General features: G+C 47.6%; 1 protein-coding gene across 7 annotated transcripts in view; it reads right to left on the reverse strand.

Annotated features, from left to right (window-relative positions):
• Positions 1 to 890: 890 nt before the first annotated feature.
• Positions 891 to 27013, reverse strand: part of GLT1D1 (glycosyltransferase 1 domain containing 1) — a 56061-nt gene continuing 29938 nt past the window's right edge. For 5 of the 7 annotated variants that reach the window (XM_053279779.1, XM_053279775.1, XM_053279778.1 and 2 more), the window contains 6 exons: positions 25483 to 25578; positions 23289 to 23338; positions 16974 to 17017; positions 15368 to 15488; positions 9684 to 9782; positions 891 to 4205 (listed from right to left, as the gene is read on the reverse strand). In XM_053279779.1, coding sequence (XP_053135754.1) covers positions 4059 to 4205; positions 9684 to 9782; positions 15368 to 15488; positions 16974 to 17017; positions 23289 to 23338; positions 25483 to 25578 — 557 coding nt within the window. In that variant the 3' untranslated portion in view covers positions 891 to 4058. Of the gene's footprint in view, positions 4206 to 9683; positions 9783 to 10941; positions 11488 to 15367; positions 15489 to 16973; positions 17018 to 23288; positions 23339 to 25482; positions 25579 to 27013 lie in introns of those variants that run through there. The other 2 variants (XM_053279774.1, XM_053279781.1) reach the window with 2 other exon arrangements.

Consider the following 27013-nt stretch of genomic DNA (forward strand, 5'->3'; position numbering starts at 1 on the left):
CAGAATAAAGTACATTCTGAGTACCCAGAATGTTAGGGGGCAATATGCTAAATCATTGTAAACCGCTTAGAGAGCTTCCAGCTATAGAGTGGTATATAAATGTAAGTGCTAAATGTAAGTGCTAAAATGTAAGTGCTAAGAGCCCCTGGTGGCGCAGTGGTAAAACTGCTGCCCTGTAACCAGAAGGTTACAAGTTCGATCCTGACCAGGGGCTCAAGGTTGACTCAGCCTTCCATCCTTCCGAGGTCGGTAAAATGAGTACCCAGAATGTTGGGGGCAATATGCTAAATCATTGTAAACTGCTTAGAGAGCTCCGGCTATAAAGCGGTATATAAATGTAAGTGCTATTGCTATTGCTATTGCTAAAATGTTATCAAAGCTTCAAAGCTTGACCCGGGCACCTCCCTAGTGCCACCAGAGCTACAGGTCTGACCAGGGCTGCAGAAATCCACTAGTCTACTAGTCTGTGATGAGTGAAAAATCATGCCTGATGAGTGGGAAAAAGAAGTCCCAAGGAGCAATGTACTTGACGAGTAAAATATTTTGTCTGGCTGATAAACTGAGCTAACGTTTCTTCACCCCTGAGTCTGACCATTATTGAACTGGTCACATGTCCAAATCCTTTAACCACCGTCAAGTGCCCAACTCCCTCTGAACGCACATGGAAATGCATATGCTGGAAAACCATTGGGCATGATTTTCCTGCCACTTGCATGTTAGCAACTTGACTCTTTCCAAAACAGTGCCCTTAAGCATAGTTTTCCTGACAAGAAGTATTTAAGCATCAAAACAATCTTCTTAAGCATCTAATAACTAGATTTGGGAGTGGGGGTGGGGGGAATGAAGGCAATTCTTGAACCAGTGGGAAATGAATCACAATTGCTTCGAGATTTGTGGGCATAATAGCCTTCTTTTAATTTTCTTTTTGAAACACAGCGTCCTATTACAAGATGCTTAACGATACCAGTGACGGAGAAATTCAGATAAATTAAAAAAGAGGTCGGCCTGCATGAAGTGCAGAATGTAAATTACTTTCAAGTTCCCTTTGAGGAAGTCCACATTTCTCATGGCTGGAGGGCAGATGATTTATGAGATTCGAGAAATCACTCCTCCCCTCCTCCCCCCCCCCTTTTTTTTTTTGGAGGTAGCTACCATTTCCCAGTACTTTATAAATAAATGAGTAAACAAAAACTTCAGCTGAGATAGGCTTTTCACTAGACCATTGAAGTGGTGTGACATCCTGTCCAGGGCAGCATTTATTTATTTAGTATTGATCTAACATATGTATATACCACCGGATATGTGTATCGCTAGGTGCTGTACATTCTCACGGTCATGGTGGCAGTTGTTCACCCAGTAGACCCTGAACAGAGTGAGGCTAGTCTCAGGCGTAGGCAAAACCGGGCTAAGGAAGCCCAGCCCGATTTTGCCTGTGCATGAGAACTGCCAGGGAGCCACATGGCTTCCGGTGGCGATGCGGTGGCAAACCGTGTAGGGAGCCCGTGTATGGTCCCATGTAGGGAGCATGCAGGCGCATAGCAAGCTGCCTGGCGGCCCAGGGACAAAGTTCGTGTCGTGATGTCACAATGCACGATGCTATCCATAACTGGAGTGCACAGGTGCACATGACCGAGAGAAACCGCGGGTCGGCTGGAAGTGGGGGGGTGGGTAGTAGCCTGCCCGCCGCCACGGGGGATGGACTGCTCCCCCTGGTGGTGAAGATTATGGGCAGTATGAGCAGTGGGGCAGTGGTGGGCGAGGAGGGCAGCGGGCACCCTTGTGGGCCCCCTGACCAGTCTGGGCCCAGGGACATTCACACCCCCTTGCCCAACGGGCGCTACGCCCCTGCGTGCATGCTCTCATCCCTGGCTAACTGATCGTGTGTTGGTGCTGTGCGGCTCCCACACGAGTAGCCTCCTGGCCTGTGTCGGGAAACACTTGTGAGGTGCATGATGCAAGTTCCGGGGGCCTCCCGGATCCCAAACCTCCCGGCTGCCAGTAGCAGCCAGCAAACGTCTGGGCGAGAGATCTGTTCACCCAGCCAGAAAACCAGAGGATTGTCTGTGGGGGAGGTAGGCATTTTCAGGCTTCCTCCCCTGAAGCATGCAGCCCTTTCTCCCTGATCAGGAGAAAGGGCTCAGTGAGACACACCTTCCCCTGGCTTCACTGTGGCCTAGTATTATGAACAGGTAGGGGATGGGGGCAGCAGGAGAAAGTTTCAGTCTCCCCCCTAACTTCACTCACCTAGTGCTTCTTTCCCACCTCCCACCCATCAAAGACATTAAGGCCATTCAGACAACCGAAAACTGGTTAGGACTAGATATGTGAAGACCTGGAAAAGCCCCAAGGGTGGGAAAAGGTGGTTTTTTCCATTTTTATCTGGAAAAAACCCTGGTTTTTCCCTGCAGGGAAAAACAAACAGGTTTTTTCCAGGGTCCTCCCCAGGTTTGGGAGCTGTGCACACTACCGCTTTGTACTTGTGTGTGAGCAAACAACTAAGTGTGTGTGTGGGTGGGGGAGTGATTGTGATGGGAGAGGGGAGCTGGGTAGGACAGCTTTTCCTCCTACCCTGGTAGAATGCTGGGTATGAATGCTGGGTAGGATGGCACTGCCCTATCCGGCTTCTCCCTCACACAGATCACTCCTTCAGCCTCCTGCCTAGTTGTTTGCTGCCACACAAGCAAAACTGGGGAGTGCCCACAGCTCCCAAACCTGGGGAGGAAACCCGTCACCACCCAGTTTCCAATTGTGTGAATGGCCTTACTGTCTCACGTGGCTCAAGAGCTGGGCCTGCTTTTCCAAATTAGGCTCGATTCTCTCTTCCTCCAGACTGTGCCTGGCCTCTGGAACTTCTTCCAGCCTCCCTAGACTCGATTCCTGGCTGGCAGGATGTATTGGGAACATATTGCCTTTCCCCTGCCGCCTCCAGGAGGGGGAAGAGGGTGGTGGTCTTCTGCCTGACCTGTGTGCCCAACTGTAAACAGATTTGGCCCTCTCACAAGTTTAGTTCCAATTGAATCACTTTTCCTAGGGATGTACACACAAAGCCAGTTTTCAGGTTTGGGCTTTTGAGGCATCGAAAATGGCCACTGTGTGCTCACAGAGGGCTGAAATGGGCCAAATTGGCCCATGGGAGACTGGGGGGGAGGCCGGGGGGGACTTCCAGAGGACACCCCCCCCCACCCGCGGCTGCAGCAGCATCCCCTGAGGCCGCCAAAGTCCTCAGCAGTGGTAAGTCCATCTTTTTAAAAAACAAAATTCAATGTTGCCGGCATCCCCGAACCAGGCCTGAACCGGCCGGGGGGGGGGGGTTCAGCTCGACCTCGAGCCAAACCGGGACCGGTTCGAGGTTGAGCCGGCTCAAAGTCGAGCCAGTCTGCACACGCCTAACTTTTATCAAAAGGAAAAAAGCAGTCATTCACTTATAGGAGAGAAGGGGATTGCCATGTGGGGGGGGGGGGGCGCACTATACCTGTCCTGGTAATGTGTGCCTGGTATGCCCGGCCAAGAAAGGGAGGTACACTGCCGCCCCAAAGGCTTTTACTGACACCAAGCGCCGGTGGTGGGAAAGTGGGGGGAGGAGGAAGTGCACCCTCCCCTGCCCTTAAAGTGAGACCCCACCCCCTCAAGCCACCCCCGCTGAGTTCTGGGTACAGCCCTAGCCAGTGCCAGAAAACCCATCAGCCGGCCGCCCAATGGTGCTCGAATGGTCGAAACCTTTGTTCCAAACTTGGACCAGGCCCTTTATTTAAACTGTGTTTTGTTTCAAGCTCAAAGCGGCCCATTTGGAGTCAAAAATCTTTCTCGGTCAAAATGTTTTGCACATCCCTAAGTTATATAAATCAGTGCCCCTATTGGTTGACACTGCCCTCTTGAAAAAGCAGTAATTCCTGCCGACTGCAGACTGCATTTCATTCTTAGATGGGGGCAGATATCTTGAAAACGTCGCAGAGTTTAACTCCCTAAACAAAAATGTATACTGATAGAATCACCAAGACCATTAGTTTGCTGGGGGCCCAAACAGACATGCAGGGGTCTGTATTTGATTCCAAAGCGATTCACTGTAATTTCAGCACAAGGTTTTGATACACTTTCCTTTCACATTCCGGTGAGTGGTGCTTTGTGATGTATGCTTTTGCCCTCAGAACAATCTCCTTATGCAAAGATGGGTCACCGATGAGACTTTTGGAGAGCTGCACAAATTCCTGAAAAGACAAATTATTAGGATTATATTATGCATGATTTATTTAGTGCCCTTGAGGTGCACAGTGTTTCCCAAACTGTAAGCGGACAGCTCCCTGCCCCGAGTAGCTTACAATCTAAAACTGGACACAGGGTAGCTAGGAAGAGGGAAGGGAACAGGAAAGGGGGAGGGGGTGAGTTTATGAAAGCTCATGAAAAAGGTGGGTGTTGAAAGCTGGAAGCATAGCAGGCAAACAGACCCCACACCCAATTGCTGTACTTGTAGAGTGGATTTATTGTCTGATACCAAAGCTGTACTGAAGCGGTGCTTGAATGAAATACAGTTGCTACTGTATACACATACACTGCTCACTCTCCAAGAGAGGGCATCCGTACAAATAGTCATTATCCTTAAGCAAACATGGCTGAGGACTCCATAGATAATGGAAGGTAAAAGCTTTTCGCCTAAGAGACCCAGGTGGAAAGATATCAAACAGAAGACAAGAAATAAAGCAGGGGGAAAGCTCGTGTGGTCATATGAAGCTGTCTTGAACCGAGTCAGACAGGTGACCCATCTGACCCTATCAGAGCTCAATATAAAGCCAATCCTTGAAATGGACAGATTTTGTATGGGGGCTTTGGGCATTTTTCATGAACATGGGGGCTTTGGGCATTTTTTCAGAAAGAAGACGGAGAGAAAAAGAAATGGCTCAAAAGACAAGAAATGGCTTATGGGAGGAGGGCTTGTCTTGTGGTAGCAAGCATGAGTTGTCTCCTTTGCTAAGTAGGGACTGCCCTGGTTTGCATTTGAATGGGAGACTAAATGTGAGCATTGTCAGGTACTTCCCTTAGGGGATGGGGCTGCTCTGGGAAGAAGATCTGCACAGAAGGTTCCAAGTTCCCTCTCTGGCAGCATCTCCGAGCTAGGATTGAGGGAGAATCCTGCCTGCAACCTTGGAGAAGCAGCTGCCAGTTTGTGTAGGCAATACTAAGCTAGATGGAGCAGTGATCCATTGGTAGAAGGCAGCTTCCTATGATCCTATAAGGGGGTGGGAACAGCAAGTAAGATTTGGGGGTGGGGGCTGGCTCTATTCCTCAGCTATGCAGGGAGGCAGCGTTCAACATAAGGGCACCCTCTCAACATAACTGAGATTGTCTTGGAGCTCTCCAAGGTTCTAGACAAGAGTCCTTCTCAGCACTAGCTGGGGATGCTGCCAGGGATTGAGTCTGGGACCTTCTGAAGGCAAAACAGGGACGGTATTTACCTCAATCCAAGACTAGGGTCCGTCCCCCCCGCAAAAATACTTTGACGTTAAAAATTGGGCAGTCATCTAAATTCACTACTCTTCCTTTGCGGCAAATGCCTGGATGCCAATGCAGAAAGTTGCTTTATACGGGGTCAGACCATTGCTCCATCTGGCTGACTGCTGACCACACAGACCGGCAGCAACTCTCCGGGATTTTAGGTTGGAGTGTTTTCCAGCCCTACCTGGAGACGCTGCCAGGGATAGTACCTGGGACCTCCTGCGTGCAAAGCTGGCTTGACAGAAACACAGTGAATAAATGCAGTAAAGAAATAATACTGGAAACTGGAATGAAGACAGAACAAGCCTACCCCCAGGCCCCCAAAGTCCACCCCTTTAAAATTGTATTTCCCCCTTCTAATGGTACTTTCCCCTTCCCCTTGTTAACTGAGCAAAGAGTCACCTTTTAAAAGTAGCAATTCTCTTTCTTTAGTAGCATGGGGAGAGCAACTGACCCTCTCCATCCCCAGCACAGCATCCCTCCAGTGGCTGTTGCTGGTGTCTAGCCTACGTTTCTTTTTTTTAAGATTGTGAGCCCTTTGGGGACAGGGAACCATTTTTATTTTATTTATATCAATGTAAGCCGTTTTGGGAACCTGGGAAAAGCGGGTTCATCGATGAATAGAAATTTTCATCAGAGATATTCATTGCAATAAAGCACATGCCACTGAACAGTTTCAATCCCACTCGGACAAGCAACCTGGAGATCCATTTGTATGCAGGTCTCTGCCTGAGATCAACTCCAGTAACTGGGGGCGGCGGTGTGTGTGTGTGTGTGTGTGTGTGTGCGATTCAAAACAGCCACCTGCCGAAGATGCCGTAGGAAATTCTTGCCCTGCCTAGTGGAGTTGGTTTAGAAGACCTTCAAGGTCCCTTTCCAACTCTGACATTCTATGATTCAACCCACTCAGCCTTCCGCCCCACTGCAGGAGTCACACAGGTACAGAAAAGGGAAAGAAAGATTCACATCTCCCCCTGGAAAACTGATTGCATTTGTTAACAAAGAGATTCATTTGTGAAGACTGCGGGGGAACAATGAACTCGCCAGGGAGAAAAACGTTGAGGCAGAATCATTTTTTTCCTTCTACTTTAAAGGTCCGGGAGGAGGGGGACGAGGGGAAAAAGTCTGCCAAAGACTAATGAAAATAAAGAACCCACTTTCCTGAGACTGTACTTAATAGCATGCATTAATCACAGACACCCTGCTAAAAAGAAAAAAAAAAGGGGGGGGAGTCCTAAAACCCAAACACATCCTGCAAAAGAAATATTTTCCACTTTGCAGTTTTATTTAATCTGGGTTTGCATTTCTTTAAAAGAGTAATAGAATCACGCTTAGCCGACTATTGGTAGAGACGAGAAATCTAATTTAATAGAACCAAGGGTATTAATTCTCCCCCCGTCTTCCCTATTTGAAGGTAATTAAGACCACCGATTAACCAGGATAAAGGGCCAAGCTTTAAAAAAAAAAAGTATATGTTGAAAGTGCGCACACTGGTGGCTTAAGATCTAGGCAATGTTATCTCTTTTTTTGTTGCTCCGTTTGAGTGTCAGGCATCTCCAGAATGTTGAGCATGAGTAAGGTCATGCAACACGACATCAAGCTTCTAAACAAGTGAGTTGTTCTCACGACCAGAGATTCCTGGGTAGGAGGGGGTTAAACCCAGGAATCTGTGGCCATCTGGGGAAACAGGAGTCCTCCTAACCCAGCAGTTCTGAACCTGGGCAGCCCAGATTGGCTACCCAGGTTAAAAGGGAGGTAGGAGGAAAACGGAGCTTGTCCTACCTTCTTTTTTGTGCTGCTGTGTCATATTAAACTACTCCCAGGCAGCCAGCGACCACATTTACCATAGAGTCCTGCGGCTTGTGAGGCCAGGGAGAGGAGAGTGGCTGTAGTGCTGAGGGCTATCTCTCTGCTGCTCCTGCAATGCATTGTGGGATATGTAGAGGCCCAGCTCCTGATCCCAACAATGGAGAATGCTGCTGCGGTGTTTGTGGGCGGCGCACAAGCTGCAGAGTCCAAAGGAGGCTCTGGTCATCGAGTGCCTTCCCTCGAGATCACCCCATATGGCCATGAGAACGACCCAAGGTTTCTCAAACCCAGATAACAGACTAGACCTTCCATCCTCCCCAGCCAAAATGACCAAACACGGTTGCAGCTGGGGATGATGGGAGTTGTATTCCTGAAACATCTAGGGACACACAATTGAGAACTGCTGGTTTAGAGTACGATCTATCCTGGGGTCCCAGTGGATGAAGCTGCACCCGTGGGAGAGAGATCAGCCACTGGCTGGCCCATAGCCACCTCTGCCCCCAACAGACCACTGAGCATTAAATCCCTGGAGCTACAAGGAACGGAATCCGGGACCTTGCAAACTCAAAGCTACTCCACCATTGGAACATAAATAGTCCATCTTAATGTAATGCCAATCTATTTGGGGTTTAAACAAATTAAACTGTTTAGTCCACCTTGATTTCATTTCTATGCAACTAATGTAATGTATCCATGCAGATAACCCCGAGTGAACCCAGAGAATAATTTTAAGGAAACAAAGAGCCCGACCCCCACACGATTAGGCTGTGCCACACTCCAGGAGGGAAGAAAACCCACGCTAGGTCCTCCAACCTCCCATAATGCACTGCTAGAGCAGCGGAGCAGCAGCCTTCAGTGCAGCAACAGGGCTCCTCTCCCTGGTCTTGCAAGCCTCACAACTCTATGGTAATCATGGCTGCCTCCCAACCAGGAACATTTTAAAACAGGCTTCCCCAAACTGCGGCCCTCCAGATGTTGCTGAACTACAACTCCCAGCATACCCAGCCACAATAAACTGTGGCTAGGGATGCTGGGAGTTGTAGTTCAGCAACATCTGGAGGACCGTAGTTTGGGAAAGCCTGTTTTAAAAGCTGCAGCGGTACAGACGATCCGAAGGGGGACGGGCTCTCTTTTCCTCCTACCTCACTTATAGTCTGGTTAGCGGATCTACCCAGGCTTGGAGCGGCTTGGTCACAAGAACGTAAGAGCAGTCGTGCTGGATCAGGCCCAAGGCCTATCTAGTCCAGCATCCTGTTTCACACAGTGGCTCACCAGATGCCTCTGAGCAGCTCACAAGCAAGAGCTGAGGGCATGCGCCCTCTCCTGCTGTTGCTCCCTTGCAACTGGTATTTAGAAACATCGTGCCTCTGAGGACAGAGGTGGCCTATAACCACCAGACTAGTAACCACTGATAAACCTGTCCTCCACAAATTTATCTAAAATAAATTAGATAAATCCATATTAATTTATCTTCTTAAAGCTAGTGGCCATCACCACATCCAGTGGCAGAGAATCCCATAGATTCATTATGTGGAAAAAAAATACTTCTTTTTGTCGCTCTTAAATTTCCTGGCCTTCAGTTTCATGGGACGACCCCGGGTTCTAGTATTGTGAGAGAGGGAGAAAAAATGCCCCTGATCATCTTGGTTGCCCTCTTCTGCACCTTTTCCAGTTCTACAATCTCCTTCTGAAGATACCGTGAGCAAAACTGTAGGCAGTACTCCAGGTGTGGCCGCACCACAGATTTGTATAGGCCATTATAATAATAGAATTTCTTATTTTAAATCCCCTTCCTAAAGATCTCTAGCATGAAATTGGCCTTTCTTTGCCGCTGCCACAGCTGAGAGGACTCCCGGTGCCTCACATGACCAGAGATTCCCAAGTTAACCCTCTCCTACCCAGGAATATCTGGCCATGAGAACAACCTTATAGAAAGGAATATCCAAAGCACGTTGGGATGTTAATAATGACATAGCCATGATCCAGCCAGAGCGGTGCCGTTTTCCAGCCCTGTGGTTTCAAGCACAAACTTCACCACTGAGCCTCAAACGTACCTGTACTGCATGCACTCTTCTATGTCTCTTTTTGATGACATCTCGGACTGTGTTTGGACACCTGGATATACTGGTTTCTCATTCTTTCATTGCATTTTGTAATTTCATTTGGTATTTTGTCATTGTATTTTGTTACATGCTATACAGATGTGTTTGACTATTCTCCCCTGTGTTGAGAGCTGGTCATTCATTATTTTCATTCTGGGTTTTTTTGTTCACGGGTCTTTCATACCCCCCCACCCAGCCCTATGGTTTCAAGCACAAACTTTACCACTGAGCCTCAAACGTGCTTCTGTTTGGCTGAATCATGCCCCACATAATTTATATTATTACCTGGGGGGTTGAATATAACAGTCCTGTTGCTTTATGGGTGATTATGGCAGCATTTCCGGGGATATTCCTTGCCAGCACGGGAACGTTCAAATCCATGGCCTGAAAATGTGCAGAGAGAAGAAAAAGACTCAGGTCAGCAAGAACAGAGGTCTTGCAGAGGATTTTAGCAAGCAGTTGTTTAAAATCTTTAAACAAATGCATTTTAGAAAGCCATGAGTGAATGTTTCATGCAACAAGCAACTCTGACTTCTCACCAATATTCCTTGTAGCAGGGATTCCCAGATGTTTGTGACTGCAACTCCCACCATCCCCAGCTGCAACGGCCTTTGGCTGCGGATGATGGAAGTTGTAGTCAACAATGTCCGGGACTCCCTGGTACAGGGAACACTGCCCCTTGCTCACATATGAGAGCTGGTCTTGTGGTAGCAAGCATGGATTGTCCCCTTTGCTAAGCAGAGTCTACCCTGGTTTGCATTTGAATGGGAGTAAATGTGTGAGGACTTCAAGATATTCCCCTCAGGGGATGGGGCTGCTCCGGGAAGAGCACCTGCATGCAGAAGGTTCCACGTTCCCTCCCTGGCATCTCCTGATAGGGCTGAGAGAGACTTCCTATGCTCCTATGGAATACATACAACTCCCACAGTAGTACATTTCTGTCAGGACTAGAAGGCTTTTGGGTCACCTCATTTTTTCAACTTAGAATAAGGTATATTCCCATCATCTCCGGGGGAAAGCAGCGAGTCTGTTCACGTACTTGTCAAGCGAAACCCCCGGCCTGAGATTTTAATTACCGTTGCCGGCTTCAGAAATCTCGAAATGTGCAGCCTTTTGAGTGCCTAATGGCTCATCTTGTACAATTATCGCAATGTCAGACAACAGAGCAAAATCCACTCTCCAGGTTGTTCAATCCATACTGATTCACCAGCACTTAGGAGACAATGCTCTTTTAATTACTGTCATTATAGTTTTCCGGTGGGGGGATGCGATGTCCCTTTGGCGTAATCAGTGTGGAAGAGGAGCGTGCAGTGGGGCAAGAGTGAGGAGGAGGGAAATTGGGAGAGGCCGATCCTCCCAGTTTGACCCGTGCATGCTCATTATCGCAACGTTGAAGCAAATGGATCGGTTTGATTCGCCAACTGCAAATGGATCGGTTCGATTCATCTGCTGCAAAATACGTTCACCTCCCGGGCTGAAACAGCGGAGAATGAAACCGACAGAGGCAGGGGGAGTTATTTACTCATTTAAAAGATTTACAGACTTCAAAATGACCTCTTTAATGCACAGAAGATGTTAAAATTACAGATTTTTTTTTACACAGAACATGGAAGCTAAAACAAGAACAAGACGATGTTTCGGTGTGCTTTGCGCTCCGTGGCGCCTGCTGGCTGAAGACACCGAAAAACAGAAGGTGAGGGACCGAAAGCAGCAAACACATAACAGAGGGACACATCAGGGAGGAGAGAGCAGACCTTCTGCCAAGAAGATATTCTTTCAGTGACCGCTGTATCTCATGGCTTCTGTCATCTCATCCTTAACATTTTGGATTGAACTTTTCGACTTGGTTCTAAAGAAGCCTTTCCCCCTGGACAACTGCTGGACCCTCCTTGCTTGGGCAGTTCACTAATTCCGTTTGTCTTTCCTGTGGATCCGCCTCAGCCTCAAAGCTGCTAGTCCTCAAGATCTCGTCAACATGAAATTGCAAAGCATGGGGATGAGAACTGGTGGTTGGGATCCTTCGGCAAATACATGAGAACCTCCGAATTGGCGGGGGTCCTGTTCTCCACTGCTACCATGGATGCAGGAACTGTGAATACAGAGGCATGGGGGCAATGGGATCGTAGGGGTTAGGTTGCCGGAGGTCGAGAAAATGTCCAATAACAGGGAAATGGCCCTAAAAATGGGGGGGGGAGAGTGCCCTACCATGATCCACGGGTCCCCAGCAGCACAGCAATGCCCCCCAATAGCAGAAAATTGGCCAAAAATCGTGGGGGTTTTGCCCTTTTTTTCCTGTAGAAGGAGCAATGTTGCCTCTGACAGGGATTCCCAGATGTTGTTGACAACTGCCATAATCCCCAAGCAAAAGCCATTGCACCTGGGGATTCTGGGAGTTGTAGTCAACAACATCTGGGAATCCTTGTAGAGGGAAAACGGAGAAGGAGCCATTTTGAGGTTCCCAGTCACTGGTTTGGTGTTTTAAATGATTTTAATTGTAAACCGCCCAGAGACACAAGTTTTGGGTGGTACAGAAATACTTCAAATAAAATAAGAAATAAATAAATGGCGGCTGGAAATGACCTCCGAGGTCATTTCCGGCCATCCCCGACCAGTGGATATGTGATAATTAACCCCTTTTATTACCAATATTTTAAATGTGTATATTGAGGTCGGTGCCAATTCCCCAACCGTGGATATGTGAAACCACGGGGATGGAGTCCATGATTAAAGAGGTTCTCTTGTACACGGCCTCTGGGGCCTCCTCGCCTTCCTCCATTACAGCTCCCAAATTTTAAAAGTCTCCTAGAGTTTGTGGGGAGCAACTCTGATGGGCCGTGCCACCAGGCTGGATTCTGAAAGACGGAAAGCTCTGTCTCCAAACTGTGGATGGCCCTAGCCTCAAACAACGTGGAGAGGAATTTCAGCTCTTGAGAGACGCTAACAGATGGCAGGATGCATTATAAGACAGGCAGTTGGCTAAGTACCAGCCAGCCCGACTCAAATGGATTGTGCTGTAAATAATTACTCCCTGAAATGGCTTGGAATTTTAATTTAAGAGGCCCGGATTATTCCTAAACACAGTGTTTGTATCAATGATGATACCTATAATTTGACGAGACTGGGACAGGATGATAGGAGGGTAACATATCTCTTTCCACAATTATGCACCCCGTAAGTCAAATGCAACTGAAAAGAAGATGAGCATGATAAAGAGTGGAAGTGGATTTTCCACCCAGCCACTCACTTTCTACTTATTTCTCTGCATTTATATCTTGCTGTTCCTCCAAGGAGCCCAGGGAGGTGTCTTGTGGTTATGTGTATTATGTTTAGAATATTTGGAACCTGCAGCTGGTGCAGAACGCAGCAGCTGGGATTTTATCCAGGAGAGCTAGTCTTGTGGGAGCAAGCATCAGTGGTCCCCTTTGCTAAGCGGGCTCCATCCTGGTTGCATTTGAATGGGAGACTACATGTGAGCGCTGTAAGATATTGCCCTTAGGAGATGGGGCTTCTCTGGGAAGAGAACCTGCAGGCTTGCATGCAGAAGGCTCCAAGTTCCCTCCCTGGAAGCATCTCCAGATGGGGCTGAGAGATAGACTCCTGCCTGCAACCTTGGAGAAACCACTGACAGTCTGGGTAGACAATATTGAGCTATATGGACCAATGGTCTGACTCAGTAGGAGGCAGCTGGCTACGTGCCTATGATCTGTGTGCAGCCTCCGAGGATGAAACCGCGGCTCCATAAGGAAGATCATTAAGATCCTGTTGGGACACGCAGCGGCTTAATTGCTTGTCTCGCTGCTGATTTCAAGCCAATCAAAGTCAGCGTGGAGAAGTACAGGTGTAAGAATCAAATATTTTCTTTCCATCAAAGCTCCATCACACAGGCTAAGCATATGGTATGTTCCTGCCGAGACATCATTTTTCCATGTAGACAATTCATAACGCACAGAGCGGCCCCAAAGGCAACCCACATTTCTCTATGGGAGAGAAAGGAACACAGGAAGCTGCCTCATACCGAGTCAGAACACTGGTCCATCTAGCTCAGCATTGTCTTCACAGACTGGCAGTGGCTTCTCCAAGGTTGCAGGCAGAAATCTCTCTCAGCCCTATCTTGGAGATGCTGCCAGGGAGGGAACTTGGAGCCTAGATGCTCTTCCCAGAGTGGCTCCATCCCCTGAGGAGAATATCTTTCAGTGCTCACATATGTAGTCTCCCATTCACAAGCAAACCAGGGCAGACCCTGCTTAGCAAAGGAGACAATTCATGCTTGCTAGCACAAGACCAAACTAAAAAAGAAAGCATCATAAGAAAAGAAAAAGAAAAAGAAACAGAGCTGCCAGTGGCAACCAAATCAAAACAAACGTAGTAAGCAAAGCAATAGAGTGAACTGCCCTGTGGCCTCTTAACTTTGCTTTCGGAATCAGATCAAGCAAAGAAACAGTGTAAAAAACACTCCATAAGAAACGGGCCCAACAACAGGACAGATGTTGCTCTGGAAATCTATAGGCAGCCCCTGGCCTACTGGGAGAACACACACGATGGGAACCTGCCCTTTAAGATACAAAATTCTCAGTGTCTCTTTATCCTGTACAAAATTTCACTGAGCTGATATTCCTGCAGGGAGGGAACAGAAGGTGGTCCAGATGGCCAGGAAGGCCACAAGGAGCTCTAAAGGGTCTTCAGCAAAACGTGTCCTGCACTGGTTTTTGCTGAACCCAAGACCGAAAGAAAGCAACCAGATATGCAAGGAAATCAGGGAGAGGACACAAGCCAAATTTGACTTTTTGGGGAAGCTATTCCATCACCAAACTATAGGGAGGAGGGCTGGTCTTGTGGCATGAAGCATGAAGCGTCCCCTTTGCTAAGCAGGGCCTGCCCTGGTTTGCATTTGAAGGGGAGACTACATAGGTGAGGACTGTAAGATATCCCCCCTCAGGGGTTGGGGCCGCTCTGGGAAGAGCATCTGCCTGCTTGCATGTAAAAGGTTCCAACTTCTCTTCCTGGCATCCGAGAGAGACTCCTGCCTACAAACTTGAAGACAACCGTGAAGTATTGTTGTAGACCAGGGATTCTCAAACTTGGGTCCTCAGGTGTTATTGGACTTCAGCTCCCATAATCCCCAACCAAAGGCCACTGAGGCTGGGGATTATGGGAGCTGAAGTCCAATAACATCTGAGGACCCAAGTTTGAGAATCCCTGTTGTAGACAATACTGAGCTAGATGGACCAGTGGTCTGACTAAGTAGAAGGCAGCTCCCAATGTTCCTATGCCAAACCGCAATTAGTGGCTGACATGATGAAGAAAGTTACTCAGAGTAGCCTCACTGAAATGACAAGGAGGAGATAGGCCTAACTGGTCTTTTTAATTCCAATCGGGCTAGTTTGTGCCATTTTGCCTCCTTGGATCAGTAATCTGGTCTGACAGTTTGAATGGATCTGGTTCATTGCTAAATTCATTGTAAGGGATGGAGGAAGCTGCTTTCTACCGCGTCAGACCATTGGCCCATCTAGCTTATTATTGCCTAGACCAGTGGTTCCCAACCTGGGTTCCCTCAAAGGCTGCTGAACTACAACTTCCATCATCCCCAGCCACTGCAAATGATGGGAGTTGTAGTTCAGCAACATCGAGAGGAACCCAGGTTGGGAACCAGTGGTCTACACCAGGGATTCTCAACGTTGGGTCTCCAGATGTTATTGGACTTCAACTCCCATAATCCCCAGGCCTAGTGGCCTTTGGCTGGGGATTATGGGAGTTGAAGTCCAATAACATCTGGGGACCCAACGTTGAGAATCCCTGGTCAACACTGACTGGCAGCAGCTCTCCAAGGTTGCAGGCAGGAGCCTTTCCCAGCCCTGCCTGGAGATGCTGCCACCAGGGATGGACCCCGAGCTCTCCTGCTTGCAAGGCAGATGATCTACTCCTGGGCTACGATCCCATCCCCATTGACCATGATGCTCAGATGGAATTACCTCCAAGATGGCAGCAGACATCCCCTCTGAAACGGAACTGTTCACAACAGCAAAGCAGCCTTTCACGAGAGCGTGGAGATCTTCCTGGGGGATTTCCTGAAGCAAATGCACCCCATCAGCCCTACCAAGGAAATATTATTAAGCCTGTAAACTGGCCTCTAGATATCTCCCATTCTTTATCCCGCTCCCCAAAAGTTTATGGTACAACTGCCGTCATTTTTGCAGAGGAAAGGGTTGAGGTCAGGGTTAGAGCAACAACAAATCGCTTTTGTATTTTTTATTTAAACTTGCAAAAATGTTCTCCTTGTCAATATAAGAGCTTCTCCATCTCCGGCTACCTTCAAGAAATTACATACGACACACCTGTCTTCTCAGGCCTTTTGCTAAAACTCTTTTTAAAATTATTATTTTTTGTTAAAACTATTTTTCAAATTTTATGAATTTAAATGGTATTTATGGTTTTTACTGAGCTCCATTTATTGTTTGAAGTTTTGTACACTGCCTTGAGATTTAGGTGTTAGGCAGTTTATAAACAAACAAATAGATCAGCAAATAAAAACACCATTGCAAATTTGGCTGCTGTGGGCCCCATGATTGGAACAATAAAAGCATGAGACAGATGGGAGAAGAGCTGGTCTTGTGGTAAAGTGTGCCGTCACGTCGATTTTGACTCCTAGCGCCCACAGAGCCCTGTGGTTTTCTTTTGGGAGAATACAGGAGAGGTTTACCATTGCCTCCTCCCACACAGTATGAGATGATGACTTCTTCCTATATCGCTGATGCCTGATATAGTACCAGCGGGGATTCGAACTGGCAACTTTCTGTTTGTTAGTCAAGCATTTCCCTGCTGTGCCACTCTTGTGGTAGCAAGCATGAATTGTCCCCTTTGCTAAGCAGGATCTGCCCTGGTTTGCATTTGAATGGGATACCACATGTGTAAGCATTGTAAGATATTCCCCTTAGGGGATGGGTCATCTCTGGGAAGAAGATCTGCATGCTTGCTTGCAGAAGGTTCCAAGTTCCCTCCCTGGCAGCATCTCCAAGATAAGACTGAGCGAGACTCCTGCCTGCAACCTTGGAGAAGTCGCTGCCGGTCTGTGTAGACAATACTGAGCTAGATGGACCAATGGTCTGACTCAGTAGAAGGCAGCTTCCTCTGTTCCTATGAGAACGTACTGAAAGCTCCAAGTGCTGTATTTACCCGAATCCAAGACTTGGCTTTTCCCAAGTTTTTTGATATTAGAAATCAGGAGGTCGTCTTAAATTCAGAGTCCCATTCCTGTATTCAACCTCTACTTGAAGGGGGCCGTCTCAAACTCAGTCATCTTCAATTCTGGTAAATACGGTATTGCAGTGCTGTCAGCTCTTCTTCCATCTCTAGGGCTGTAGACCTTGTCAGAAATCAGCATGAGTTTTCGTCCCCCTCAAAATAGCACTGACCACCCCTGCTGGTTCATGTACTATTAAGAGCACAGGAAAAAATTTGGAGCATGGTACTGGAGACCCACAGAGCTTGGGAGTGTCTATGCACAGAGACAGAACTATTTGTGTAGAGAATTTGGTCAAGTGAATACAGCTGTCCACACACACACCCTTAGCAGCTTACGTTTTAACTTTCTCTTTTACTTCCTCTGCAAACGCCGCCTCAACCTGTTAAAAAAAAGAAGAAGCCATCTGTTATTTTGGAGGAGAGCTGGTCTTGTGGTAGCAAGCATGACTGGTCCCCTTTGCTAAGCAGGGTCTGCCCTGGTTGCATGTGAATGGGAGACTTGGTGTGTGAGCACTGGAAGAGATTCCCCCAGGGCAGAGTTTCTTAACCTTGGGCCCCCAGATGTTGCTGGACTCCAACTCCCATCATCCTCAGCCACAAAGGCCAAGGTCTGGGGATGATGAGAGTTGTTGTCCCACAACATCTGGGGAGCCAAGGTTAATAAACCCTGCCTTAGGGGATGGAGCCGCTCTAGGAAGAGCAGAAGGTTCCAAGTCCCTTCCCTGGCAGTACCTCCAAGATCGGGCTGAGAGAGATTCCTGCCTGCAGCCTTGGAGAAGCCGCTGCCAGTCTGTGTAGACCAGGGATTCTCAAACTTGGGTCCTCAGGTGTTATTGGACTTCAACTCCCATAATCCCCAGCCCCAGTGGCCTTTGGTTGGGGATTATGGGAGTTGAAGTCCAATAACACCTGAGGACCCAAGTTTGAGAATCCCTGGTGCAGACAATACTGAGCTAGATGGACCTATGGTCTGACTCAGTATAAGGCAGCTTCCGATGTTCCTATATGTTCCTATGTTCTGCCCCTGCTTGTTCTGAACACCCAAAGCCCCTCTTGGTATGAAATTGCACAGTGATGGATGAATGTCAACGGAGATAGATCACCGATCCATGGCAGAGTACCCATTTTGCATTACAGAAGGTCCCCAGGCTTAGTCCTGGGCCCCCACCCCAAATTCTGAAACTCTGATTTCTTTACAAAAATACTTATCTCCCCCTCCACCCTTTGACCCCCACTTCAGCTAACCTGAAAACCTCAGAATATTGTAACACAAGAAATAAAAGCAACACAGACAGAATTAAGAACCAAGGTTGGGGACAAGAACCTGAGACAAAACAAAAAACTGAAAGAGGGGAAAAAACATTTCAACAAGTTGAAACACTGCTGATTAGGGAGAGCAAGAGGCAAGGGGTTCCACAGTATGGGTGCCACAACTAAGAAGGCCCTATCCCAAATCTGATTTGGTAATAAGGCAGCTTCTTTGGGAGAGGATGAATGGTGTTTTGTATGCTGAATGGTTTTTTTAATGGTTTGGTGTCCAGAAGATCCCAGATTCAATCTTCAGTAGATCTCAGGTCAAAGGGATGGGAAATATCCCAAAGAGATGCTGCCAGCCAGAGTAGACAGATGTGGGGAAGCTGGACGAATGGTCTCACTCAAAAGGCGGCTTCGTCAGATGGAATTGATACAGGCCAAAGCTCAGTGACAGAGTACCTGCTTTGTATGTGGAAGGTCACAGGTTCAAGATACAGCCCAAAGCCTTAGAAAGTTGCTACCAACCAGAGCAGACAATGGTCTAACAAAGGCGGTTTCCTACATTCAATTTCCAGTCTAGCCCAAATATTTCTTAACATAGGAAGCTACCTTATACAGACCATTGGTCCATCTAGCTCAGTATTGTCTCCACCAGGGATTCTCAACGTTGGGTCTCTAGATATTATTGGACTTCAACTCCCATAATCCCCAGCCCCAGTGGCCTTTGGTTGGGGATTATGGGAGTTGAAGTCCATTAATATCTGGAGACCTAACGTTGAGAATCCCTGGTCTACACTGACTGGCAACAGCTTCTCCAAGGTTTTAGGCAGAGGTATTTCCCAGCAGTAACTGGAGGTGCAGCCATGGACAGAATCTTGAACCTTTCTGCATCCAAAGCAGATGCTCTTCCACTGAGCTATGGCCATATCCCCTAAGGGGGAGAATATCTTCCAGCAGACAGTGCCCACACATGTAGTCTCCCATCCAAATGCAAACCAAGGTGGGCCCTGCTTAGCAAAGGGGACAATTCACGCTTGCGACCACAAGACCAGCGCTTCTCCTCCTTTACCAATTTCCTGATGGGGCAAAAACATTTCCAAAACACTTTATTAAAAAGTCCCTCCAGTAGGTGAAAATCTGTTTAGGAAATATAACATTTCAGGAGTCTCCACTCCCCGAAATTTGCAGGCCGTTTGCAGATCCTCCCCGAAAAGAACATTAGTTTTACGGGGAAGCTGAAGCAAATAGGAAGTGACAAGCAAGAGGCCTGAAGTCTTTACGAGAGGCGCCTTAAGGAGCTGGAAGCCCAAACCGCATTATACCTGCTCCCAATTTCCTCTTCCACACCATTTCGCTTTCAAATCTTTTGGTGTACCAGAGTGGAAAGAAACAAAGATGAACAAAACAAGAAAAAGGAAAAGCAGTGAAGAAAAGAGAGAAAGACAATGGGCCAGGAAAGCTCACAATAAAGGGAAGCAGCGCGGGGTGTGGGGGTAGAGCAATGTGTTGTAATGAAAATTGAGTGCTGGGAAATTTTCACAAGACATTAATAAGAAAGGAAAAATTGAACTCATTTTGCATCAGGGGAAAGGGGAATTAAATGACAGTTCGTTTAACTGTGGAGCTGCCACGACATGGTCTTGCAAAAAGTTTAATCTGGCTGATCATCCCAAGAAGCTGGGGGATTCTTAGAAAAAAGTACCATACCAGGGGACGGTACACTTTCAGCTGCTTGCACCGGTCATGCTGAAGTTTAGCTCCTCTGAACAACAGGGGAATAAAGAGAAATGCTTTGCGGATTAGAAATGCGTTGTTGATGCACATCATCCCTGGTTTGCAACAATGCTCGTGTTGATTAGCATGCTCCAAGGCAGCCCGGCACAACCTAAGGCCCACGGGCTGGATCCAGCCCACAGAGACATTCTTGCTGCGATGCAGGTAGCCAGCAAGAGCGGGAGCCACAAAGCTTGGCATTTGTATGGGGCTGGAATAGTTAAGGGCCCCACTGACGGAGCAGGAACAGGGTTTATTTTCTAGCTACAATATGTGGTTACAACTGTGGGCCCCTGCGGAAAGGGTAACTACCCCACAAGCAACGAGTAATTGCTTTAATTAATACTTATTAATATTAGTGAAACAAAACACACTGAATATTGACACACACACACACACACACACACCCCAAAAAGCAAATCATGATTGTTTCTGGACCACTGGGGCATTTGAGTTGTGCACCCCTGATCTAAGGGCACACAATACAGCAACCCTAGACACACAGAAAGCTGCCTTCTACTGAGTCAAACCATTGGTCCATTTAGCTCAGTATTGTCTACACAGTACACCAGGTGGCCGCCTGGCTGCTGTTTAGCGTTCCCAACAGTCCTGCATTATACGGGAAGTCCCGTATCGGAGGCAAAAATCTCCTGTCCCGAACGGGATGCTCTTTTTCCTGTATTACTGGCAGAGCCTGGGGCATTGAGCCCTTTGAAGTCTGGGTGAAGTCCATATTAAAATGTAAAAGAAAGAACAAAGTTCACAAAAGGAGCCCCAGTTGCTCTGCAAAACTTACCGGAGCAATTTGCCTGGTTTTATTTACATCTTGCAAGTTGCTAATTGCTTACTTCTCAAATGGCAATAGACCAACAGTCTCCTGCTAGGCGACTCACCACTTCTGGCAGATAAAAAAGCCTTTCAGTGGGGAAGGTGTGGGGATGTCGAGTGTGCGCATGCCTAAACCTGGGGGAGTCTCTTAATTTTTCACCTGACACTTGCTCTATGTCTACATAGAGCCAGCATGGTTCTGTAGTGGTTAGAGGGTTGGACTAGGACCGGGGAGACCCGGGTTCAAGAGACCCGCCATCTTGGCCTCGCAGAGGGCATTGGTGCATGCGCGGCAGCCGCCAAAATGACACCCGCACGCTCATACGGAGGCCCGAAAGGGCCGAAAATGGTCATTTACCCAGCCACGGCGGTGATAAGGACGGTCGGCGGGGTGAGAGGGAACCCGCGCGGACACACACACACACCCCTGCGGCCTCAGCAAGCCCCCTGGAAGGGCTAAAGGTATTTTGAATATACTTTAATTTTTTTAAATAAATAAATAAAATTCCCAGACCGGTCCGGGACCAGATGGGGTTCGATGGGGGGCCGGACCGAACTGGCCTAGTTCGGTTCGAGGCCGGTCCGGCCTCGAACCGAACCAGCTGGTTCCATGAACACCCCTAATGTACACCACTCTGGGCTTCTTGGAGGAAGAGCAGGATATAAAATGTAACAACAACAACAATGATGGTGGTGGTGGGATGGTCTGTGTGAACAAGAAGCTTTGCAAAATCATGGGGCCTGTGTTGTTGTTACAAATGCACTGCTACTCAGGCTTATGGGATGACCCCACCCACAGATGACCCCCCACACACAAGACAAACACCCCCCCCACACACACACTTGTGTCCCATATTCAGGTAATGGAGTGTTGGCAATCCTACCACTGTTTGAAAACTTCCAGCGAAGGAGAGCGCACCATTGCAGGAGGCAGAGAGACCCACTGCCAAATCACTCTTACAGGTGGGAAATCCTTCCTGTCTAGCCGAAATCTGCTTCTTTGTCGTGTCAGCCCCCAAGATCTCCTCTCCAGCCCTCCCCCATATGGCTTTCCCAGTAGGAGAGGAGGGCTCAGAAAAGCAATTGCAATAGCAATCGAAACATATTGCTTGGTTGTTTTGCTGCATGGAGGAGTGGATTTAGGATTAGGATTGAGAAGAAAAGAGCTAAGACCCTGCCTAGTTTGCTGGGAATAGATTGGAGAGAGAACGGCGTAAGCAAAAAGGAATTATTCTGGCTCTGTATGTGTGTGTGTGTAATAAGGGGGTTTACTGATGAAACATTTTCTGGGTGTCCAAGAAGATTTGGGGGAAATAGAGCTAGTATAAATACAGTATTAGGATAATTACTGCTCCTAATTACTATTATTTTATATTTAATTCATAGACCACCTAACTCCAAAGGATCCTTTACTGAGAAATTGGGTGAAATGGGATTTTGTCAGGGTTTGAGTTTGTTGAGTTGGTTGGTTGGGCCTGGTTTCATGGAGGAGGGAGAGGTGTTTCAGCCCCACAGTCTCAAATGGGAAACCAGATTTACTAAGAGGCATTTTCTCTTTGTTGTCAAGTGGCACTTTGCAACCTTTCTTGCCAGACAGAAGTCTCACCTCATTTGCTACCAGCTAACATCTGTTAATTATGTGCAAATGTAGGCCAGCAGAAATGGCCTTAAAATTACCCGAAGAGAATGGAAAGGAAAGAAGAGGGGTGTGTGTGTGTAAGCTTTACCATAACTGGGGTGGGGGAGAGAAGACCGCTTTAGGGTGGGGAGGGCTGGCTCAGGGTGGGCATGGGGAGGAGGGATACTGGGGGAATATGTCTGTAAGTCACAGAATGCCAATAAAAATGGTGAAAATAAAAATAAAAAAAACAAAATCACCCAAACTGAGCAGAACACAGAGATGAGCTTGTTGACATCGGAACAGGGGCAACAGTTCATCAATAGTCAGAGAAGAACCTGCCCCTACATGGTAGGAGGGAGAAAAAGTCGAGACTACAAAGAAAGCATGTGGTATAGCCCTTCCCAGACACGACCACTCAGAATGCAAGTGAAGGGTCGTGTCTCAGTGCCCCTCCATGGCAAAGATTCCTCGCTTGCGGAAAGTTGGCAACCAAAGCTCTTTGATGTGATCAATGCCAGACTGTCATTGGAACACAGGGAACTCCCTTCTACCGAGTCAGACCGTTGGTCCACCTAGCTAGGTATTGTCTACTACGCTGACTGGCAGAGGCTCTCCAAGGCTTCAGGCAGCAGTCTCTACCAGGCCGAACTGGAGACTTCAGGGATTGAACCTGGGACCTTCTGCGTGCAAAAGAAATGCTCTTCCACTGAGCTACAGCCCTTTCCCAGACCCTTGGTCCATCTAGCTCACAACTGCCTTGGTCCATCTAGCTCCCTTGGTCCATCTAGCCTCCATCTCCCTTGGTCCATCTAGCTCCCTTGGTCCATCTAGTTCCCTTGGTCCATCTAGCTCACAACTGCCTTGGTCCATCTAGCTCCCTTGGTCCATCTAGCCTCCATCTCCCTTGGTCCATCTAGCTCCCTTGGTCCATCTAATTCCCTTGGTCCATCTAGCTCTCAACTGTCGACACTGACTGGCAGTGGCTCTCCAAGGTTCCAGGCAGGAGTCTTCCCCAGCCCTACCTGGAGATGCTGCAGGGATTGGACCTGGGACCTTCTGCATGCCAAGCAGATGCTCTACCACTATGGTTCCATCTGGACTTATAGCCCATCACATCCCAAGAATTAAAGGCTGGGAACATGCTTCTATTTTGGAAGTGGTCTTGAAAAACCCACCTCGGGTCCAATTATGATCAGATGGATGCCGGGTTCCTTTCTGTGCCATTCTGTCAAGGAAACAGGAGAGAGGTATGTTACAAAGCAATGTTATTTCACAGACAGATTACCATTACTTCCTTCAAAAGATGAGGCGATGGGCCTGACAAAGAGCAAAACCTACGTGCAGAGCTGCAAGGTTTCATAAATCAATTGCTTCATTGATTAAAAGCCTTTGATCAGTTACAGAGAAAATAAAATACTGTCCTATCAGGCAGTAGATTTTTTTTAAAAAATGGTTATTTTAATATAAGAAGCTGTGGATGGCAGGCACCATCTGGGAAGAGGCATTCCCAGCCATCTTGGAAGAGGCATTCTTCCTTCCGTCTCATACAGGACAGAGGGCATTTTTCAAGTTGGAGCTTGCCATGATTTATTAATTCCTTATTTCAAAACAGATATTTCAAAATGTAGCACTAGTGTTCTAAGAGCCAGTGGGGTGTAGTGGTTAGAGGGCTGGACTAGGACCGGGGAGACAGAGTTCAAATCCCCATTCAGCCATGATACTTGCTGGGTGACTCTGGGCCAGTCACTTTTCTCTCAGCCTAGCCTACTTCACAGGGTTGTTGTGAGGAGAAGCTGAAGTATGTAGTACACCGCTCTGGGCTCCTTGAAGGAAGAGCGGGACATAACAGGTAAACAAACAAACAAACAAACAAACATAATACACATGTATATATGTTAAATCTGTATAATTTAATTACACAGATTTAATTAACTAACTAGTGGGCCCAGGCGCAGAGCATCTGCACCTCTAGTAGGGCCCAGCTGTCCCGCCACCATGCCACCAGCTCACCCCAGGGGGCCGGGGCCAGGCCATCCCGCCACCGCCATCCTCCTCCTCGAAGCAGCAGGGCTTTGCCTGCCGCCCGTCCTCCTCCCGCCACCCTCTCACCCTCCTCCTCAGGGCACTGCTGCTGCCTCCCTCCACCTCACTGTCTTCCTCGTCCTTCTCCCACTGCCCCTCATGCTCTTGCGCACCACGCGAATCGGCTCCTGGCGCGTGCTCCTCCCTCCCACCCTTGCACATGTCACCCCCTCTGGGCCCGCCATTGGTCGCTGCTGCAGCGGGGGCGGAGCTTGCCACATCCCCACGCATCCCCTCTACAGGAATTAATTATATAGATTGACTCAAACTCATTCCATTTATGGATGGAATCACCTATACATCAGGTGACAGCCCTGCTTACTAGTAAAGTGCATTACTAAGCCAAGTGCTATTTAGACAGAGATATTTATAGTTTTGCTTCAACGGGAAGACAGATTGGAGTCGTCTGGCAGTTACATTTTTCATTTAATCAATGATCCATTGCTGAGAGCCAGTTCAAAAGTTATGTTATACTTGCTTGCAACCCTTTTGTAAACAGACATTGACAAAAATCTTACATATTTATCCCCACCAGTCTTTCTGAGCATACAACGCACACACACACTCACACTCTTCAGGAAGCCCCTTACCAGAGAATAATTCTAAGTATGTCCACAAAACTACAATTCCCAGAATTCCTTAGAGAAACCAATTTAAAAATCAGTTTACATCTATAACATAGACAGGGCTGTGTATATCCAAGGTTCCCACCCTGTGGTACGTCAGATGCTGCTGAATTACAACTTTGCCCCAGACAACTGAAAATCTTATCCAGCCATTTCCCTGGATAACGATTTCATATTCTTAACTCCCCCCCGCACCCTTTAATAAATAATTTCACACAAAAAGCCATAGAATTCCTCCCCCAAGCAAAACAGACAGTCGCTCTTTTGCTTGGATGACAAAGTCAAATGAGCTGCAGTACCGTTTCTGGCCATTCTGCCTTGTGGCGCTATAGTACAGAAAAGACCAGGGCAATAGCACTCTCTCTCTATCCCCACCCATCCTCAGCAAAGCATCCCTCCAGTGGCTGTTGCTGGTGTCTCTCTTATGTTTCTTTTTTAGATTGTGAGCCGTTTAATGACAGGGAGCCATTTTATTTTATTTATTTCTGTGTAGACCATTTGGGGAACTTTTGTTGAAAAGCGGTATATAAATATTCTTTGTCGTCTCCCTGATGAGCTCTATCTACCCAATGATTCAGGTAGTGCTGATGCCGAAGTCCTTGGCTTACTCCCCCGGGCACCTTAGGGTGTGCATATTTTCTCTCGGAAAAGCATCACCAACCTGCAACTGCGTCCACCAAGAAAAGTGGGTCCTTGACTCTTCGCAGACCACATATCAAAAGAAAGAGATGTACACTGTTGTTGTCTTGGAGAATTCCTGCAATAAAACACAGCCAAAACTACTGAACATGCTTGGAAGAGTTGAGAAAGAAAGAAAGAAAGAAAGAAAGAAAGAAAGAAAGAAAGAAAGAGGGAGGGAGGGAGGGAGGGAGGGGAAGAGGAAGAATTCTGAGCCATCAGAACAAACCTGAAAATTCCTCGGTTGGCAAGAAACAGCTACCTGAATGTTACACGATTTGCAAGTCACAGATTCAACCCCGGCATTTCCACCCTGAGGGAGATCGATCGAAAATGGCACACTCTCCCCTCCGTTGCTTTCTAAAAACACCTTTTACTTAAAAATTAATCTGCCAAGGCAAATTCTTCAAAGTGCCACTCGCGTCAAAGAAATGCAAACCCAAAATTCTCACTGCGTTTCGAAACGGGGAGGACGGGAGATGTTAAAGGCAGGCTGCAAAGCCGAGAGGCCCTTCCGCAAAGAGACAGCAGGAGAGATATAAGCAGGGCGGTGCGTTTCCTGGGTGCTAAAAGCAAAACTGAAATGCAGCACCTAGAAAAGCAGAATTGGGCAACCTGCCTACATCATGCAAATATGTGCTGCTTTTGCTCAACATCATCTGCAATTTCTATTACTCTGCATAACATATTCTGGTGTTGCTGATGCCCAGGAGGGTAATTCCAATCCCAACTGCGGCAGAATCTATAAATATCCGTCGTATTTGTATTTGTCCCAGGTTCAAGCTCACAGTATCTCCAGGTAGAGCTGGGGGAAACTTAAAATCTTAGCAAGCCGCTGCCAGTCAGTGCAAAACTGACCAATATGGACCAATAGTCTGACTCAGTACAAGGCAGCTTCCTATGTTCCCATGTGACATCCTTCCAGCCCCTGTGATTGCAGCCCACATGCTTTCAGTCATAAGGACTAAAGGTAAAGTGTGCCATCAAAGTTGATTTTGACTCCTGGCGCCCACAGAGCCATATGGTTTTCTTTAGTAGAATACAGGAGGGGTTTCCCATTGCCTCCCCCCGCACAGTGTGAGATGATGCCTTTCAGCGTCTTCCTGTATCACTGCTGCCTGATATAGGTGTTTCCCATAGTCTGGGAAATATACCAGCGGGGATCTGAACCGGCAACCTTCTGCTTGTTAGTCAAGCATTTCCCCACTGTGCCACTTAAGGTGACCATAAGGATTAGTGCCTTACTTTTTAGTGAAAGCGGAGATATTCCAGGAGCTGAATTCTGCAGTCGGAAAATTCTGCGCCTTTTCTGCATTCCCAAGGAATCAAGAGTACACAATATCTTGCGTATTATTATTATTTACATTTTATATCCCGCTCTTCCTCCAAGGAGCTCAGAGCGGTGTACTACATACTTGATTTTCTCCTCACAACAACCCTGTGAAGTAGGTTAGGCTGAGAGAGAAGTGACTGGCCCAGAGTCACCCAGCAAGTCTCATGGCTGGATGGGGATT

Source organism: Hemicordylus capensis, chromosome 15 (genome assembly GCF_027244095.1).
Source record: "Hemicordylus capensis ecotype Gifberg chromosome 15, rHemCap1.1.pri, whole genome shotgun sequence".
NCBI classification, from domain to species: domain Eukaryota; kingdom Metazoa; phylum Chordata; class Lepidosauria; order Squamata; family Cordylidae; genus Hemicordylus; species Hemicordylus capensis.